Consider the following 19,523-nt stretch of genomic DNA (forward strand, 5'->3'; position numbering starts at 1 on the left):
AAGCTTCAGGGCCCACATGTTACCTGCTCCAGCTTCAGGGCCCACATGTTACTTGCTCAAGCTTCAGGGCCCACATGTTACCTGCTCAAGCTTCAGGGCCCACATGTTACCTGCTCAAGCTTCAGGGCCCACATGTTACCTGCTCAAGCTTCAGGGCCCACATGTTACCTGCTCAAGCTTCAGGGCCCACATGTTACCTGCTCAAGCTTCAGTCACAAGCATAATCTAAATGGTAAGAACGTTATAAATGGCACAATCCCAAGAGGCTTCAAATAATGCATAACCTCAAGAGGCTTCAAATAATGCACAACCTCAAGAGGCTTCAAATAATGCACAACCTCAAGAGGCTTCAAATAATGCATAACCTCAAGAGGCTTCAAATAATGCACAACCTCAAGAGGCTTCAAATAATGCATAACCTCAAGAGGCTTCAAATAATGCATAACCTCAAGAGGCTTCAAATAATGCACAACCTCAAGAGGCTTCAAATAATGCACAACCTCAAGAGGCTTCAAATAATGCACAACCTCAAGAGGCTTCAAATAATGCACAACCTCAAGAGGCTTCAAATAATGCACAACCTCAAGAGGCTTCAAATAATGCACAACCTCAAGAGGCTTCATATAATGCATAACCTCAAGAGGCTTCAAATAATGCACAACCTCAAGAGGCTTCAAATAATGCATAACCTCAAGAGGCTTCAAATAATGCACAACCTCAAGAGGCTTCAAATAATGCACAACCTCAAGAGGCTTCAAATAATGCACAACCTCAAGAGGCTTCATATAATGCATAACCTCAAGAGGCTTCAAATAATGCACAACCTCAAGAGGCTTCATATAATGCATAACCTCAAGAGGCTTCAAATAATGCACAACCTCAAGAGGCTTCATATAATGCATAACCTCAAGAGGCTTCAAATAATGCACAACCTCAAGAGGCTTCATATAATGCATAACCTCAAGAGGCTTCAAATAATGCACAACCTCAAGAGGCTTCAAATAATGCATAACCTCAAGAGGCTTCAAATAATGCACAACCTCAAGAGGCTTCATATAATGCATAACCTCAAGAGGCTTCAAATAATGCACAACCTCAAGAGGCTTCAAATAATGCACAACCTCAAGAGGCTTCAAATAATGCACAACCTCAAGAGGCTTCAAATAATGCATAACCTCAAGAGGCTCTATATAATGCACAACCTCAAGAGGCTCTATATAATGCACTTATGCATTATATATTGCAGAATGTTATGAGACTTAACGGAGGTGGTCGTGTTCCTTGTACAGAGGTGGACTCTGTACAAGGAACTTCATCGCACTTCCCCCTGCAGAGCAGGAGAGATTGCTGAAATAGAGGGAAAACAGAGAACATATACGGCACGCATAGACGAGACAAAGCACCTAAATTATTGGGATCGTCTCAAAGCTCTCCAAATGTACTCACTAGAAAGGAGACAAGATAGATACCAAATAATATACACATGGAAAATACTGGAGGGTCAGGTCCCACATCTACACAGTAAAATAACAACATACTGGAGTGAACGGTATGGAAGAAAAAAGCTGAACAGAACCAGTGAAGAGCAGAGGTGCCATAGGCACAATCAGAGAACACTGTATAAACATCAGAGATCCACGGTTGTTCAATATTCTCCCAGCTAGTATAAGAAATATTGCCGGAACAACCGTGGACATCTTCAAGAGAAAACTAGATTGTTTTCTTCAAGGAGTGCCGGACCAACCGGGCTGTGGTGGGTATGTGGGCCTGCGGGCCGCTCCAAGCAACAGCCTGGTGGACCAAACTCTCACAAGTCAAGCCTGGCCTCGGGCCGGGCTTGGGGAGTAGAAGAACTCCCAGAACCCCATCAAGCAGGTATCAAGCAGGACGAAGCAACATCTGCCCACATGAGGAGGTTAAGGCAGAGGGCAGGCCTAGCAAATCTTCAAGTCTTACAAAGAAAAAATAAGAGGTTTCTGAAGACTGTGACGAGGGCTATCACATCTTTCACGAAGACCTGCAATGTATTCTCCACTTGTGAGGATGCGTGTTGTAGCGAGGTGGCCGTACGCTCGCAAGTCGACCAAAGGAGTGACAGACTATGTCACTCCTTTGGTCAGGAGGTAGGGAGGGCGTATGCTGGCATGGGAAAGGTAAGAGTGAGTGAATGATAACAGTTTGGCCACAAAGAACACGGGCAGACACGGGTAACAATATACCAACACACGGATTCGAACCCGGTCCGGCAGGGTAGCATGGCCCTGGTAGTCCAGTATTATAACCACGCAGCCATACAGTGTCACAAATACTTCTAGTATCGTAAAGTGTATTACTCTAAGATCAGAAGTATTCAAATAAAAAAGGATTGAAAATATAAGACATTCAAAATGGCCACCGAAGGGAACTATCAAGCTAGGCTTTTAAATTGAAGACAAATTGGTAAACTGAGATTAACTTTGAAAGATAAATAGTTCTAAGTTTAGGAAATGATAACGGAGTCACCAGAGCTCATCTGGACAATGTTGACATTGCGAAATTTAACTGCGAGAAAAAGCTAACAAGATTCTGGGATGTCTTGGCATGCGTTAGCAATTACACATTTATTAATTTAACATGATTCTTGAGCGTCATGTTTCCTCCGCGAGGGATCACGGAGCTCAGTTTCGCTCTGCACACTACAAAAAGCACATTAATTCTCTTGCATGGGAATAACGAATAATGAAAAAGTTAATTCCAGGAATCAGAAGCCTCCTTTATAAAGAGAGAGAGAAAAAAGAGAGCAATTTACATTCTCTATGACGACGCAGAGTTTGGCGTAACATTACTAAAGTGGCTAGCTCCAGCAATGTTAGAAAAAGGCCATATATATATATATATATATATATATATATATATATATATATATATATATATATATATATATATATATATATATATATATATATATATATATATATATGCGAACCAGCCTGAATGGTCCCCAGGACTATATGCGACTGAAAACTCACACCCCAGAAGTGACTCGAACCCATACTCCCAGGAGCAATGCAACTGGTAACTACAGGGCGCCTTAATCCGCTTGACCATCACGGCCGGACAAAAGGAAGTGATAGCCAAGGCTATTTGAACCTCATATTTGAATGAGGTGATTTGGTGAAATGCTATGCCCAAGATTACCATCCGAGTTGCCGGCGGGGAAGTGGTTCAAATAGCCTTGGCTATCACTTCCTTTTGTCCGGCCGTGATGGTCAAGCGGATTAAGGCGCCCTGTAGTTACCAGTTGCGTTGCTCCTGGGAGTATGGGTTCGAGTCACTTCTGGGGTGTGAGTTTTCAGTCATATATATATATATATATATATATATATATATATATATATATATATATATATATATATATATATATATATATATATATATATATATTATATATATATATATATATATATATATATATATATACATATATATAATATATATATATATTATATATATATATATACATATATACATATATATATATATTATATATATATACATATATACATATATTATATATATATACATATATACATATATATATATTATATATATATATATGTATATATATATATATATATATATATATATATATATATATATATATATATATATATATATATATATATATATATATATATATATAAATAAATGTATTAACACAAAATTGAGCACGAAACAATGGGAATAATTTTTAGAGGTTTAGATTCAGGAAAGACGTTTTGTTTCAAGCGAAGGTGAGACATACCTATGAATGTACTTGGCTACATAAGTACTGGAGCTGCTTTGAGTGGGCCAACAGTTCTGGTGCATTTTCTGTATTATAATATTCATATGCTGGAAAGGTTTCATACATAGCAGACATACAGCCAGAGGCTTCATTCATTATACATCCTTCATGTATGTTATAACCTCACAAGAGAATCCATACATAGCCGACGCAGCCAGGAGTTATACAATGAATAACTTCTACGGTTTAAAAGACTCCATATACGGCACTACCTCGTAGTACGGTGCGATTCGTTCTCGGTTCATACTCGAGAGCTCCGGGTTCGAATCCCAGACGGAAGAAAACTGATTGGGCGCGTTTTGCAATGCCCCTGTTCACCTAGCAGTAAATAGGAGATTAGCTTGTTGTGGGGAGCGGCCTTGATGTGTGTGTGTATGGGGGGGGGAGTCAGTACCTTGGGGATACTTGGGGGGGATGGGGCCTTCATGAAAGTCTAACATGTAAATATACACAGGCTGCCTGTCCCGAGAATGATTTTAAATGAAGTATTAACCAATGCCTCCATGCGAGGCACTAGCCTAAGCGGAGTCCTCACACAAGACACCAGCGTCATACGACTCTAAAAGGGTTATATTAGGCCTAAAGTGAAGGGAGTCATGTGTATATTTATATAACCACTTGGAGAGACACCCAAGACTTACTCCAGATGTTCATCTTCAGCCTAGCTGTACCCTCAAACCGCTCAACAAGTCTTGAACTTATCATATATATATATATATATATATATATATATATATATATATATATATATATATATATATATATATATATATATATATATATATATATATATATATATATATAATATATATATATATATATATATATATATATATATATTATATATATATATATATATATATATATATATATATATATATATATATATATATATATATATATATATATATATATATATATATATATATATATATATACATATAAATTTACGAAGACACACACATCTTCAAAATAACTCGAAACGTAGAGAATTTTTTTTTAATTTCGTGTTGGGTTGTGAATGGTGGTGTTCGTTTTGGTCAGGCACTATATATAGGGAGTACTGCAGGACTATCCACTGAGTCTTTCTATAAAGATAGCCGCAGAGAGAGAGAGAGAGAGAGAGAGAGAGAGAGAGAGAGAGAGAGAGAGAGAGAGAGACAGAGAGAGACAGAGACAGAGAGGGGCAGGAGAGTCAAGGGCAAGTCGACCTCTCAGGCTATAGAGTTTCCCGCCCTTGAGTGCCATGACTTAAGTGGAGTTCTCCGCTGCTAAGTTGAGAGCCGGCTACAGGAGATGTCGCCCAGATCTTAAACCTACATACAAACTGTCAATTAGCAGGTGGGATTTACTCGTTAGGTCCGTCCACGGGGCATCAAACTCCTCCAGGCATGTCAGCATACCAAGGGCAAGGCATCTTTTTGTCCACAACAATGGCTACAGCACTTGGCAATAGTTGGCCTAATAATTGTAAATGCTGAATTAGTTACGAAAACAGCCAGACTGTAGCAGTCAGACTGTAACAGCCAGACTGTAACAGTCAGACTGTAACAGTCAGACTGTAACAACCAGACTGTAACAGCCAGACTGTAACAGCCAGATTGAAGCAGCCAGACTGTAACAGCCAGATTGAAGCAGCCAGACTGTAACAGCCAGACTCTAGAAGCCAGACTGTAACAGCCAGACTGTAACAGTCAGACTGTTACAGCCAGACTGTAACAGCCAGACTGTAACAGCCAGACTGTAACAGCCAGACTGTAATAGCCAGACTGTAACAGCCAGACTGCAACAGCCAGACTGTAATAACCAGACTGTAACAGCCAGACTGTAATAGCCAGACTGTAACAGCCAGACTGTAACAGCAAGACTGTAACAGCCAGACTGTAACAGCCAGACTGTAATAGCCAGACTGTAACAGTCAGACTGTAGCAGCCAGACTGTAGCAGCCAGACTGTAACAGCCATACTGTAACAGCCATACTGTAACAGCCAGACTGTAGCAGCCAGACTGTAGCAGCCAGACTGTAGCAGCCAGACTGTAACAGCCAGACTGTAACAGCCAGACTGTAACAGCCAGACTGTAACAGTCAGACTGTAACAGCCGGACTGTAGCAGCCAGACTGTAGCAGCCAGACTGTAGCAGCCAGACTGTAGCAGCCAGACTGTAACAGCCAGACTGTAATAGCCAGACTGTAACAGCCAGACTGTAACAGCCAGACTGTAGCAGCCAGACTGTAACAGCCAGACTGTAGCAGCCAGACTGTAACAGCCAGACTGTAACAGCCAGACTGTAACAGCCACACTGTAATAGCCAGACTGTAGCAGCCAGACTGTAACAGCCAGACTGTAGCAGCCAGACTGTAACAGCCAGACTGTAACAGCCAGACTGTAGCAGCCAGACTGTAACAGCCAGACTGTAACAGCCAGACTGTAGCAGCCAGACTATAACAGCCAGACTGTAGCAGCCAGACTGTAGCAGCCAGACTGTAACAGCCAGACTGTAATAGCCAGACTGTAGCAGCCAGACTGTAACAGCCAGACTGTAGCAGCCAGACTGTAGCAGCCAGACTGTAGCAACCAGACTGTAGCAGCCAGACTGTAACAGCCAGACTGTAATAGCCAGACTGTAGCAGCCAGACTGTAACAGCCAGACTGTAGCAGCCAGACTGTAACAGCCAGACTGTAGCAGCCAGACTGTAACAGCCAGACTGTAACAGCCACACTGTAATAGCCAGACTGTAGCAGCCAGACTGTAACAGCCAGACTGTAGCAGCCAGACTGTAACAGCCAGACTGTAACAGCCAGACTGTAGCAGCCAGACTGTAACAGCCAGACTGTAGCAGCCAGACTGTAACAGCCAGACTGTAGCTGCCAGACTGTAGCAGCCAGACTGTAACAGCCAGACTGTAATAGCCAGACTGTAGCAGCCAGACTGTAGCAGCCAGACTGTAGCAGCCAGACTGTAACAGCTAGACTGTAACAGCCAGACTGTAGCAGCCAGACTGTAGCAGCCAGACTGTAGCAGCCAGACTGTAACAACCAGACTGTAGCAGCCAGACTGTAGCAGCCAGACTGTAACAGCCAGACTGTAGCAGCCAGACTGTAGCAGCCAGACTGTAGCAGCCAGACTGTAACAGCCAGACTGTAACAGCCAGACTGTAACAGCCAGACTGTAGCAGCCAGACTGTAGCAGCCAGACTGTAGCAGCCAGACTGTAACAGCCAGACTGTAACAGCCAGACTGTAGCAGCCAGACTGTAGCAGCCAGACTGTAGCAGCCAGACTGTAGCAGCCAGACTGTAGCAGCCAGACTGTAACAGCCAAACTGTAACAGCCAGACTGTAGCAGCCAGACTGTAACAGCCAGACTGTAACAGCCAAACTGTAACAGCCAGACTGTAACAGCCAGACTGTAACAGCCAGACTGTAACAGCCAGACTGTAGCAGCCAGACTGTAACAGCCAGACTGTAGCAGCCAGACTGTAACAGCCAGACTGTAGCAGCCAGACTGTAGCAGCCAGACTGTAACAGCCAGACTGTAGCAGCCAGACTGTAACAGCCAGACTGTAGCAGCCAGACTGTAACAGCCAAACTGTAACAGCCAGACTGTAGCAGCCAAACTGTAACAGCTAGACTGTAACAGCCAAACTGTAACAGCCAGACTGTAACAGCCAGACTGTAACAGCCAGACTGTAGCAGCCAGATTGTAACAGCCAGACTGTAGCAGCCAGACTGTAACAGCCAGACTGTAGCAGCCAGACTGTAGCAGCCAGACTGTAACTAGGGGTTTAAGTCTAGTCACCGTAAATAGGTGATATAGGTTTTAAAAAGAGGTGTGAGAGATGGGGCCAGAGCGGAGAGTGGGAGGTGGACAATTTGCCGTCGTGGGCGTCAAGTGCCTGTGTGAGCGTTATATACCAGATGGTGCCAAGCTGACAGTGAGTACCGTCACACGGGGGGGAGGCTCTGGAGGTCAATAACGCTGGTGGCCGCGATCCTCCAAGGCCTGGAGGCTCAGGCTCTGACAACACCACCTCCTCTCCTCCTCCTCCATGCCTACACCTGGCGCTCGCGGGTGACATCCTTGTCTGTGCAATATATGACAGCTTGGCACTGGCAGACAAGCGTCCATTACCACCCCCCACCCACTCCCCCCAGCGGGGGTGGGGGGGGGTGTAGCGGGGTGTTGCACTAGGTTATGTGGGAGGGTCGGGCAGTGTGGTGGGTAGCAATGAACACCTGGCCAGTCCTGGTCACCTGGGGAGGCTCCCTCTCCCTCCAACACCCTAATAACACTCAGGTTTGTTGACCCTCACTCTTACCAACACAAAAATATTGTTGCTTTTAGGCTTAGGATAATTCCTGCTCGACGAGTACGCCAGTCATGAGGAGACGGGGCCCGTGACCCCCACCCCGAGGGGGGAAGCCCCCCAGCCCTGGGGGGGAAGCCCCCCCCCACCCCTGGGGGGGAATCCTCCCTAAGTGCCAAAACTGTCTCTCACAACATCCGGAAAACATTAAATATTATTTTCGTTGTTTACTATGACTAAGGACGTGTGTAGTGAGGAGGGCCGCCTGCCGCTGTGCCAGCAGGAGGGGCGCCTGCCGCTGTGCCAGCAGGAGGGGCGCCTGCCGCTGTGCCAGCAGGAGGGGCGCCTGCCGCTGTGCCAGCAGGAGGGGCGCCTGCCGCTGTGCCAGCAGGAGGGGCGCCTGCCGCTGTGCCAGCAGGAGGGGCGCCTGCCGCTGTGCCAGCAGGAGGGGCGCCTGCCGCTGTGCCAGCAGGAGGGCCGTCTGCCGCTGTGCCAGCAGGAGGGGCGCCTGCCGCTGTGCCAGCAGGAGGGGCGCCTGCCGCTGTGCCAGCAGGAGGGGCGCCTGCCGCTGTGCCAGCAGGAGGGGCGTCTGCCGCTGTGCCAGCAGGAGGGGCGCCTGGCGCTGTGCCAGCAGGAGGGGCGCCCGCCGCTGTGCCAGCAGGAGGGCCGCCTGCCGCTGTGCCAGCAGGAGGGTCGCCTGCCGCTGTGCCAGCAGGAGGGGCGCCTGCCGCTGTGCCAGCAGGAGGGGCGCCTGCCGCTGTGCCAGCAGGAGGGGCGCCTGCCGCTGTGCCAGCAGGAGGGCCGCCTGCCGCTGTGCCAGCAGGAGGGGCGCCCGCCGCTGTGCCAGCAGGAGGGGCGCCCGCCGCTGTGCCAGCAGGAGGGCCGCCTGCCGCTGTGCCAGCAGGAGGGCCGCCTGCCGCTGTGCCAGCAGGAGGGCCGCCTGCCGCTGTGCCAGCAGGAGGGGCGTCTGCCGCTGTGCCAGCAGGAGGGGCGTCTGCCGCTGTGCCAGCAGGAGGGGCGTCTGCCGCTGTGCCAGCAGGAGGGGCGTCTGCCGCTGTGCCAGCAGGAGGGGCGTCTGCCGCTGTGCCAGCAGGAGGGCCGTCTGCCGCTGTGCCAGCAGGAGGGCCGTCTGCCGCTGTGCCAGCAGGAGGGCCGTCTGCCGCTGTGCCAGCAGGAGGGCCGCCTGCCGCTGTGTCAGCAGGAGGGCCGCCTGCCGCTGTGCCAGCAGGAGGGGCGCCTGCCGCTGTGCCAGCAGGAGGGGCGCCTGCCGCTGTGCCAGCAGGAGGGCCGCCTGCCGCTGTGCCAGCAGGAGGGGCGCCTGCCGCTGTGCCAGCAGGAGGGGCGCCTGCCGCTGTGCCAGCAGGAGGGCCGCCTGCCGCTGTGCCAGCAGGAGGGGCGTCTGCCGCTGTGCCAGCAGGAGGGGCGCCTGCCGCTGTGCCAGCAGGAGGGCCGCCTGCCGCTGTGCCAGCAGGAGGGGCGTCTGCCGCTGTGCCAGCAGGAGGGGCGCCTGCCGCTGTGCCAGCAGGAGGGCCGCCTGCCGCTGTGCCAGCAGGAGGGCCGCCTGCCGCTGTGCCAGCAGGAGGGCCGCCTGCCGCAGTGCCAGCAGGAGGGGCGTCTGCCGCTGTGCCAGCAGGAGGGGCGTCTGCCGCTGTGCCAGCAGGAGGGGCGCCTGCCGCTGTGCCAGCAGGTGGCCGCCTGCCACTGTGCCAGCAGGAGGGCCGCCTGCCGCTGTGCCAGCAGGAGGGCCGCCTGCCGCTGTGCCAGCAGGAGGGGCGTCTGCCGCTGTGCCAGCAGGAGGGGCGTCTGCCGCTGTGCCAGCAGGAGGGGCGTCTGCCGCTGTGCCAGCAGGAGGGGCGTCTGCCGCTGTGCCAGCAGGAGGGGCGTCTGCCGCTGTGCCAGCAGGAGGGGCGTCTGCCGCTGTGCCAGCAGGAGGGCCGCCTGCCGCTGTGCCAGCAGGAGGGCCGCCTGCCGCTGTGCCAGCAGGAGGGCCGCCTGCCGCTGTGCCAGCAGGAGGGGCGTCTGCCGCTGTGCCAGCAGGAGGGGCGTCTGCCGCTGTGCCAGCAGGAGGGGCGTCTGCCGCTGTGCCAGCAGGAGGGGCGTCTGCCGCTGTGCCAGCAGGAGGGGCGTCTGCCACTGTGTCAGCAGGAGGGCCGCCTGCCGCTGTGCCAGCAGGAGGGGCGTCTGCCGCTGTGCCAGCAGGAGGGGCGCCTGCCGCTGTGCCAGCAGGAGGGGCGTCTGCCGCTGTGCCAGCAGGAGGGGCGTCTGCCGCTGTGCCAGCAGGAGGGGCGTCTGCCGCTGTGCCAGCAGGAGGGCCGCCTGCCGCTGTGCCAGCAGGAGGGCCGCCTGCCGCTGTGCCAGCAGGAGGGCCGCCTGCCGCTGTGCCAGCAGGAGGGGCGTCTGCCGCTGTGCCAGCAGGAGGGGCGTCTGCCGCTGTGCCAGCAGGAGGGGCGTCTGCCGCTGTGCCAGCAGGAGGGGCGTCTGCCGCTGTGCCAGCAGGAGGGGCGTCTGCCACTGTGTCAGCAGGAGGGCCGCCTGCCGCTGTGCCAGCAGGAGGGGCGTCTGCCGCTGTGCCAGCAGGAGGGGCGCCTGCCGCTGTGCCAGCAGGAGGGCCGCCTGCCGCTGTGCCAGCAGGAGGGGCACCTGCCGCTGTGCCAGCAGGAGTGGCGTACGGCCGCTGTGCCAGCAGGAGGGGCGCCTGCCGCTGTGCCAGCAGGAGGGGCGTCTGCCGCTGTGCCAGCAGGAGGGGCGTCTGCCGCTGTGCCAGCAGGAGGGGCGTCTGCCGCTGTGCCAGCAGGAGGGGCGTCTGCCGCTGTGCCAGCAGGAGGGGCGTCTGCCGCTGTGCCAGCAGGAGGGCCGCCTGCCGCTGTGCCAGCAGGAGGGCCGCCTGCCGCTGTGCCAGCAGGAGGGGCGCCTGCCGCTGTGCCAGCAGGAGGGGCGTCTGCCGCTGTGCCAGCAGGAGGGGCGCCTGCCGCTGTATCAGCAGGAGGGGCGCCTGCCGCTGTGCCAGCAGGAGTGGCGTACGGCCGCTGTGCCAGCAGGAGGGGCGCCTGCCGCTGTGCCAGCAGGAGGGGCGTCTGCCGCTGTGCCAGCAGGAGGGGCGTCTGCCGCTGTGCCAGCAGGAGGGCCGCCTGCCGCTGTGCCAGCAGGAGGGGCGCCTGCCGCTGTGCCAGCAGGAGGGGCGCCTGCCGCTGTGCCAGCAGGAGGGGCACCTGCCGCTGTGCCAGCAGGAGGGGCGCCTGCCGCTGTGCCAGCAGGAGGTGCGCCTGCCGCTGTGCCAGCAGGAGGTGCGCCTGCCGCTGTGCCAGCAGGAGGTGCGCCTGCCGCTGTGCCAGCAGGAGGTGCGCCTGCCGCTGTGCCAGCAGGAGGGGCGTCTGCCGCTGTGCCAGCAGGAGGGCCGTCTGCCGCTGTGCCAGCAGGAGGGCCGTCTGCCGCTGTACCAGCAGGAGGGCCGTCTGCCGCTGTGCCAGCAGGAGGGGCATCTGCCGCTGTGCCAGCACGAGGGGCGCCTGCCGCTGTGCCAGCAGGAGGGGCGCCTGCCGCTGTGCCAGCAGGAGGGCCGTCTGCCGCTGTGCCAGCAGGAGGGGCGTCTGCCGCTGTGCCAGCAAGAGGGGCGCTTGCCGCTGTGCCAGCAAGAGGGGCGCCTGCCGCTGTGCCAGCGTTAGTGCTCTCTAGAGTGGAGTACTGCTGCACAATGACAGCCCCTTTCAAAGCTGGAGAAATTGCTGACCTGGAGAGCGTGCAGAGATCCTTTACTGCTGGAATCCACTCAGTAAAACATCTAAACTACTGGGACCGACTAAAGCGCCTAGATCAGTATTCTCTTGGGCGCAGGCGGGAGAGATACATAATAATTTACACGAGGAAAATATTAGAGGGGCTGGTCCCCAACCTGCACACAGAAATAACACCACATGAGACCAGAAGACATGGCAGGATGTGCAGAATACCCCCGTTGAAGAGCAGAGGTGCAACAGGTACTCTGAGAGAGAACTCTATCAACATCAGAGGCCCGAGACTGTTCAACACCCTTCCACTACACATAAGGGACATAACTGGCCGACCCCTCACAGTGTTCAAAAGAGAACTATCAACATCAGAGGCCTGACACTGTTCAACAAGCTTCCACTACACATAAAGGACATAACTGGCCGACCCCTCGCAGTGTTCAAGAGAGAACTATCAACATCAGAGGCCCGAGACTGTTCAACACGCTTCCACTACACATAAGGGACATAACTGGCCCACCCCTCACAGTGTTCAAGAGAGAACTATCAACATCAGAGGCCCGAGACTGTTCAACACGCTTCCACTACACATAAGGGACATAACTGGCCGACCCCTCACAGTGTTCAAAAGAGAACTATCAACATCAGAGGCCTGACACTGTTCAACACGCTTCCACTACACATAAAGGACATAACTGGCCGACCCCTCGCAGTGTTCAAGAGAGAACTATCAACATCAGAGGCCCGAGACTGTTCAACACGCTTCCACTACACATAAGGGACATAACTGGCCCACCCCTCACAGTGTTCAAGAGAGAACTATCAACATCAGAGGCCCGAGACTGTTCAACACGCTTCCACTACACATAAGGGACATAACTGGCTGACCCCTCACAGTGTTCAAAAGAGAACTATCAACATCAGAGGCCTGACACTGTTCAACACGCTTCCACTACACATAAGGGACATAACTGGCCCGCCCCTCACAGTGTTCAAGAGAGAACTATCAACATCAGAGGCCCGAGACTGTTCAACACGCTTCCACTACACATAAGGGGCATAACTGGCCGACCCCTCACAGTGTTCAAGAGAGAACTATCAACATCAGAGGCCCGAGACTGTTCAACACGCTTCCACTACACATAAGGGGCATAACTGGCCGACCCCTCACAGTGTTCAAGAGAGAACTATCAACATCAGAGGCCCGAGACTGTTCAACACGCTTCCACTACACATAAGGGGCATAACTGGCCGACCCCTCACAGTGTTCAAGAGAGAACTATCAACATCAGAGGCCCGAGACTGTTCAACACGCTTCCACTACACATAAGGGGCATAACTGGCCGACCCCTCACAGTGTTCAAGAGAGAACTATCAACATCAGAGGCCCGAGACTGTTCAACACGCTTCCACTACACATAAGGGGCATAACTGGCCGACCCTCACAGTGTTCAAGAGAGAACTATCAACATCAGAGGCCCGAGACTGTTCAACACGCTTCCACTACACATATGGGACATAACTGGCCGACCCCTCACAGTGTTCAAGAGAGAGAACTCCATAACACCTCCTTAGGATACCTGATCAACCGGGCTGTCATTCATACGTCAGGTTGCGAACAGCCTGGTTGACCGGACCATGAACCATGAGGACTGGTCGGGGACCGGGCCTCGGGGACGCTAAGCCCCGAAATCATAGCAAGGTAATGTCACGGTAAGGAGTTACACAGTGCAGCACGGTACGGCTGGTCCGCCACACAGTACCACAGGCCTCACTATAGCAAGGAAAGAGATAACGTGACCATAAGGAGGTACTCACCGCAGTGTTTGCAGACCGTCTTACGGACGAGTCGTCGCAGCTTCTTGGAGGCGAGCTCGGGTGCCGCCACCGGCACAGGCGGCACTCCCCGCTCCTTGGGCCCGCTCAGGAACAGCAGGTACTTGCGGCTGGCCCTCAGGGTGGCACTGACCAAACAGTCATCGACACTGTCACTATTTCGGGCACTATTTTGAGGGTGCGCGAGTGGTAGCCGGAAGGTGAGGGTGAGAGTGGCGCGCTTCTTGACGCGTGAGCGCCCTGTGTACTCCCGGAGCTTCCTGGTGACGACGGCACTCACGGTGTAGGGGTGTCCGGGCGTGGCGACACCCACCTCCCGCACCAGTGCCTCCACCACCTGCGGCGACACCCACGCCTTGGACGCCACGTCACTGGCATCTGTCCTGACGGGGCAGTCGGTGCCCGCCGCACTGGCCCTAGTCACTGCCAACATTACCCACCACACACACAACATGTAAGTATATGAGCCGCGGGGCACTGGGCGTGCCCTGGGGGGGCGAGGGGCGGCCCCCCAGGGCTCTGGGGGGCGCGGTAGGGCAGCCGCCCCCAGGAGACAGCAGGGCGCCTTCATGGCAGAGGTGAGGAACGACGGGAGCAGTGAGGTGCGGGAGGGACGCGGAACGACGTGCGGTCGCTCATGCTGCTCGCGCCAGACTGGTGCTCGCTGCGCGCCACCATACGCCAGTACCTCCGCCCGCGCACCCTCCTGCGCCGCCCACCCATACCTTCCCGCCGCCCATTCCGCGACACCCTCCTCCAATACAAGCCGCCCACCCTCACTGACCCGTCAACTTACGCGGAAATAACCCCGCCCAGTTTAGCCTCACGCGCCACCCTTTCCCGGCACTCACTTTCCCGCCCTGCTTACTATTATGTGCCGCCCATCAACACCACCCACCCGTTCAATCAGCCCCACCCAGCACACCCTCACGCTCCACCCACACCCTGCACTCGCACCGCCTCAAGTTCCGCCCACCAACCTGCCCTTGTAACAATCAAGCTCCGCCCACCTCAGCACCGCCCCGCCCTCCTGGACTGTCAAGCTCCGCCCACCTCAGCACCACCCCGCCCTCCTGGACTGTCAAGCTCCGCCCACCTCGGCACCGCCCCGCCCTCCTGGACTGTCAAGCTCCGCCCACCTCAGCACCGCCCCGCCCTCCTGGACTGTCAAGCTCCGCCCACCTCAGCACCACCCCGCCCTCCTGGACTGTCAAGCTCCGCCCACCTCAGCACCACCCCGCCCTCCTGGACCATCAAGCTCCGCCCACCTCAGCACCGCCCCACCCTCCTGGACCATCAAGCTCTGCCCACTTCGGCACCGCCCCACCCTCCTGGACCATCAAGCTCCGCCCACCTCAGCACCGCCCCACCCTCCTGGACCATCAAGCTCCGCCCACTTCGGCACCGCCCCACCCTCCTGGACCATCAAGCTCCGCCCACCTCGGCACTGCCCCACCCTCCTGGACTGTCAAGCTCCGCCCACCTCAGCACCGCCCCACCCTCCTGGACTGTCAAGCTCCGCCCACTTCGGCACCGCCCCACCCTCCTGGACCATCAAGCTCCGCCCACTTCGGCACCGCCCCACCCTCCTGGACCATCAAGCTCCGCCCACTTCGGCACCGCCCCACCCTCCTGGACCATCAAGCTCCGCCCACCTGAGCACCGCCCCACCCTCCTGGACCATCAAGCTCCGCCCACCTCGGCACTGCCCCACCCTCCTGGACCATCAAGCTCCGCCCACCTCAGCACCGCCCCACCCTCCTGGACCATCAAGCTCCGCCCACCTCAGCACCGCCCCACCCTCCTGGACCATCAAGCTCCGCCCACTTCGGCACCGCCCCACCCTCCTGGACCATCAAGCTCCGCCCACCTCGGCACTGCCCCACCCTCCTGGACCATCAAGCTCCGCCCACTTCGGCACCGCCCCACCCTCCTGGACCATCAAGCTCCGCCCACTTCGGCACCGCCCCACCCTCCTGGACCATCAAGCTCCGCCCACTTCGGCACCGCCCCACCCTCCTGGACCATCAAGCTCCGCCCACTTCGGCACCGCCCCACCCTGCGGAGGAAAGGCTGCGGGAAATGCACCTTACGACACTGGAAGACAGAAGAGTAAGGGGGGACATGATCACAACCTATAAAATCCTCAGGGCAATCGACCGGGTAAACAAGGATGAACTATTCAACACTGGAGGGACGCGAACAAGGGGACACAGGTGGAAGCTGAGTACCCAAATGAGCCACTGAGACATTAGAAAGAACTTTTTCAGTGTCAGAGTAGTTAGTAAATGGAATGCACTAGAAAGTGATGTGGTGGAGGCTGACTCCATACACAGTTTCAAGTGTAGATATGATAGAGCCCAGTAGGCTCAGGAACCTGTACACCAGTTGATTGACAGTTGAGAGGCGGGACCAAAGAGCCAGGGCTCAACCCCCGCAAGCACAACTAGGTGAGTATCCTCCTGGACCGTCAAGCTCCGCCCACCTCGGTACGGTCTCGTATGGGGCCGGCCGGCCGAGCGGACAGCACGCTGAACTTGTGATCCTGTGGTCCCGGGTTCGATCCCGGGCGCCGCAGAAAAACCGGCGGTCAGAGTTTCTTTCACCCTATGCCCCTGTTACCTTGCAGTAAATAGGTGCCTGGGAGTTAGTCAGCTGTCACGGGCTGCTTACAGGTGTGTGTGTACTCACCTATTTGTGCTTGCGGGGGTTGAGCTTTGGCTCTTTGGTCCCGCCTCTCAACTGTCAATCAACTGGTGTACAGATTCCTGAGCCTACTGGGCTCTATCATATCTACATTTAAAACTGTGTATGGAGTCAGCCTCCACCACATCACTGCCTAATGCATTCCATCCATTAACTACTCTGACACTGAAAAAGTTCCTTCTAACGACTCTGTGGCTCATGTGAGTACTCAGTTTCCACCTGTGTCCCCTTGTTCGCGTCCCACCAGTGTTGAATAGTTTATCCTTGTTTACCCGGTAGATTCCTCTGAGGATTTTGTAGGTTGTGATCATGTCTCCCCTTACTCTTCTGTCTTCCAGTGTCGTAAGGTGCATTTCCCGCAGCCTTTCCTCGTAACTCATGCCTCTTAGTTCTGGGACTAGTCTAGTGGCATACCTTTGGACTTTTTCCAGCTTCGTCTTGTGCTTGACAAGGTACGGGCTCCATGCTGGGGCCGCATACTCCAGGATTGGTCTTACATATGTGGTGTACAAGATTCTGAATGATTCCTTACACAGGTTTCTGAACGCTGTTCTGATGTTAGCCAGCCTCGCATATGCCGCAGACGTTATTCTTTTTATGTGGGCTTCAGGAGACAGGTTTGGTGTGATATCAACTCCTAGATCTTTCTCTCTGTTCGTTTCATTAAGTACTTCATCTCCTATTCTGTATCCTGTGTTTGGCCTCCTATTTCCACCACCTAGTTTCATTACTTTGCATTTACTCGGGTTGAACTTCAACAACCATTTGTAGGACCATTCACTCTGTCTAGGTCATCTTGTAGCCTCCTACTATCGTCCTCAGTTTCAATCCTCATAATTTTTGCATCATCGGCAAACATTGAGAGAAACGATTCTATACCCTCTGGAAGATCATTTACATATATCAGAAACAGTATAGGTCCAAGGACTGACCCGTGCGGTACTCCACTCGTAACGTCTCGCCAATCTGAGCCTGCATCTCCAGTTTTTTCACTAGCCTCTTGTGTGGCACTGTGTCAAAGGCTTTCTGACAATCCAAAAATATGCAGTCTGCCCACCCTTCTCTTTCTTGCCTTATTTTTGTTGCCTGGTCGTAGAATTCAAGTAACCCTGTGAGGCAGTACCTGCCATCCCTGAATCCATGTTGATGCTGTGTTACAAAGTTCTTTCGCTCTAGATGTTCCACTAGCTTTCTTCGCACAATCTTCTCCATCAGCTTGCTTGGTATGCAGGTTAGGGACACTGGTCTGTAATTCAGTGCCTCCTGTCTATCCCCTTTCTTGTATATCGGGACTACGTTAGCTGCTTTCCAAATTTCTGGCAGTTCCCCTGTTGCCAGTGATTTGTTATACACCATGGAGAGCGGGAGGCACAGTTCTTCTGCTCCTTCCTTTATTATCCAAGGGGAGATTCCATCTGGACCTATAGCCTTTGTCACATCCAATTCTAGTAAACACTTCCTTACTTCCCCGCTGGTAATCTCAAACTCTTCCAGTGGTTCCTGGTTAGCTATTCCCTCTCTTATCTCTGGGATTTCTCCTTGCTCTAAGGTGAAGACCTCCTGGAATTTCTTATTCAGTTCCTCACACACTTCCTTGTCGTTTGTAGTGAATCCTTCTGCCCCTAACATTAATTTCATAACCTGTTCCTTTACTGTTGTTTTTCTCCTGATGTGGCTATGCAGCAATTTAGGCTGAGTCTTTGCCTTGCTTGCGATGTCATTTTCGTATTGTCTTTCTGCCTCTCTTCTCATCCTAACATATTCATTCCTGGCATTCTGGTATCTTTCTCTGCTCTCCAGTGTCCTGTTATTCCTGTAGTTTCTCCATGCCCTTTTACTTTGCTGCTTAGCTAGCCTACATCTCTGATTAAACCATGGGTTTCTCATCTTCATTTCACTGTTTTCCTTTTGGACTGGGACAAACTTGTTTGCTGCATCCTTGCATTTTTGCGTGATGTATTCCTTCATATCTTGGGCCGTCTTTTCCCTGAGCTCTGTTTCCCATGCTATATCTGCTAGGCATTTTCTTATCTCCTTATAGTTTCCCATTCGGTATGCTAACCTTTTGGTTTCGGTATCCCTTCTCGAGTTCAATAACCCTTCTTCAATCAGGTACTCAAACACCAATACACTGTGGTCGCTCATTCCTACTGGGTCCTCAAAACTGATTTCTCTTATGTCAGAGTCGTTCAGGGTGAAAACCAGGTCGAGTCTCGCTGGTTCGTCATTTCCTCTCATCCTTGTGGGTTCACTGACATGCTGGGTTAAGAAGTTTCTAGTCGCCACCTCCAGTAGTTTGGCTCTCCACGTATCCTCGCCTCCATGCGGTTCCTTGTTCTCCCAATCAATCCTGCCGTGATTGAAGTCCCCCATGATGAGCAGGTGGGATCTATTTCTACAGGCAGAAGAGGCTGCCCTCTCAATTATAGTGTTAACTGCCATGTTGTTGCTTTCGTACTCTTGACTGGGTCTTCTGTCATTTGGTGGAGGATTATATATTACTGCTACTACTATCCTTGGTCCTCCCATTGTCATGGTGCCTGCTATGTAGTCTCTGAAACCCTCACAGCCCGGGATAGCCATCTCCTTAAAACTCCATTCCTTTCTCATGAGTAGGGCCACTCCTCCTCCTCCCCTACCTTCCCTCTCTTTCCTTATTATTGTGTACTCCTGGGGAAACACGGCATTCGTTATGATTCCAGAGAGTTTTGTTTCAGTGAGTCCAATTACATCTGGGTTCACTTCTTGTGCTCTTTCCCTTAGTTCACTTGCCTTGCTTGTGATCCCATCTATGTTCGAGTACATTGCCTTGAAACTAACTCTCTTCTGCTTCTCCTCTGGGGAGGACCTGTGGGGTCTGGGGTGAGCGGGAGCTGGGAGGATCTGGTATGGGGAGACTGGTGGAGGAGGAAGGGCTTGGGGGGGTAGGGGGGAGGGGGAGGGTAGGGGGAGTGGGTGAGGGGGGGAGGGGGAGGGTAGGGGGAGTGGGTGAGGGGGGGGAGGGGGAGGGTAGGGGGAGTGGGTGAGGGGGGGGAGGGGGAGGATAGGGGGAGTGGGTGAGGGGGGGGAGGGGGAGGGTAGGGGGAGTGGGTGAGGGGGGGAGGGTTGGGGGGGTGGGTGAGA

The 19,523-nt window shown here is 53.5% G+C and overlaps 3 protein-coding genes across 3 annotated transcripts; 2 read left to right on the forward strand and 1 right to left on the reverse strand.

Moving 5' to 3' along the window:
- The first annotated feature begins 275 nt into the window (after window positions 1-275).
- Window positions 276-1,256, forward strand: LOC123748613 (uncharacterized protein PF3D7_1120600-like). Its single transcript, XM_045730776.2, has one exon. It carries the CDS (start codon window positions 276-278, stop codon window positions 1,254-1,256), a length of 981 nt encoding a protein of 326 aa, XP_045586732.2.
- Window positions 1,257-8,347: 7,091 nt separating this feature from the next.
- On the reverse strand, window positions 8,348-14,127 carry LOC138353564 (daxx-like protein). Its single transcript, XM_069306746.1, has 4 exons — window positions 13,693-14,127; window positions 10,803-11,801; window positions 9,868-10,752; window positions 8,348-9,781 (listed from the first exon to the last, which is right to left on the reverse strand). Exons 1-4 carry the CDS (start codon window positions 14,125-14,127, stop codon window positions 8,348-8,350), a joined length of 3,753 nt encoding a protein of 1,250 aa, XP_069162847.1.
- Window positions 14,128-14,331: 204 nt separating this feature from the next.
- Window positions 14,332-15,810, forward strand: LOC123748616 (uncharacterized). Its single transcript, XM_069306747.1, has one exon. The coding sequence runs from the start codon at window positions 14,332-14,334 to the stop codon at window positions 15,808-15,810; it is 1,479 nt and encodes a 492-aa protein (XP_069162848.1).
- The last annotated feature ends 3,713 nt before the right edge of the window (window positions 15,811-19,523 follow it).

Source organism: Procambarus clarkii, chromosome 58 (genome assembly GCF_040958095.1).
Source record: "Procambarus clarkii isolate CNS0578487 chromosome 58, FALCON_Pclarkii_2.0, whole genome shotgun sequence".
Lineage (NCBI taxonomy): Eukaryota > Metazoa > Arthropoda > Malacostraca > Decapoda > Cambaridae > Procambarus > Procambarus clarkii.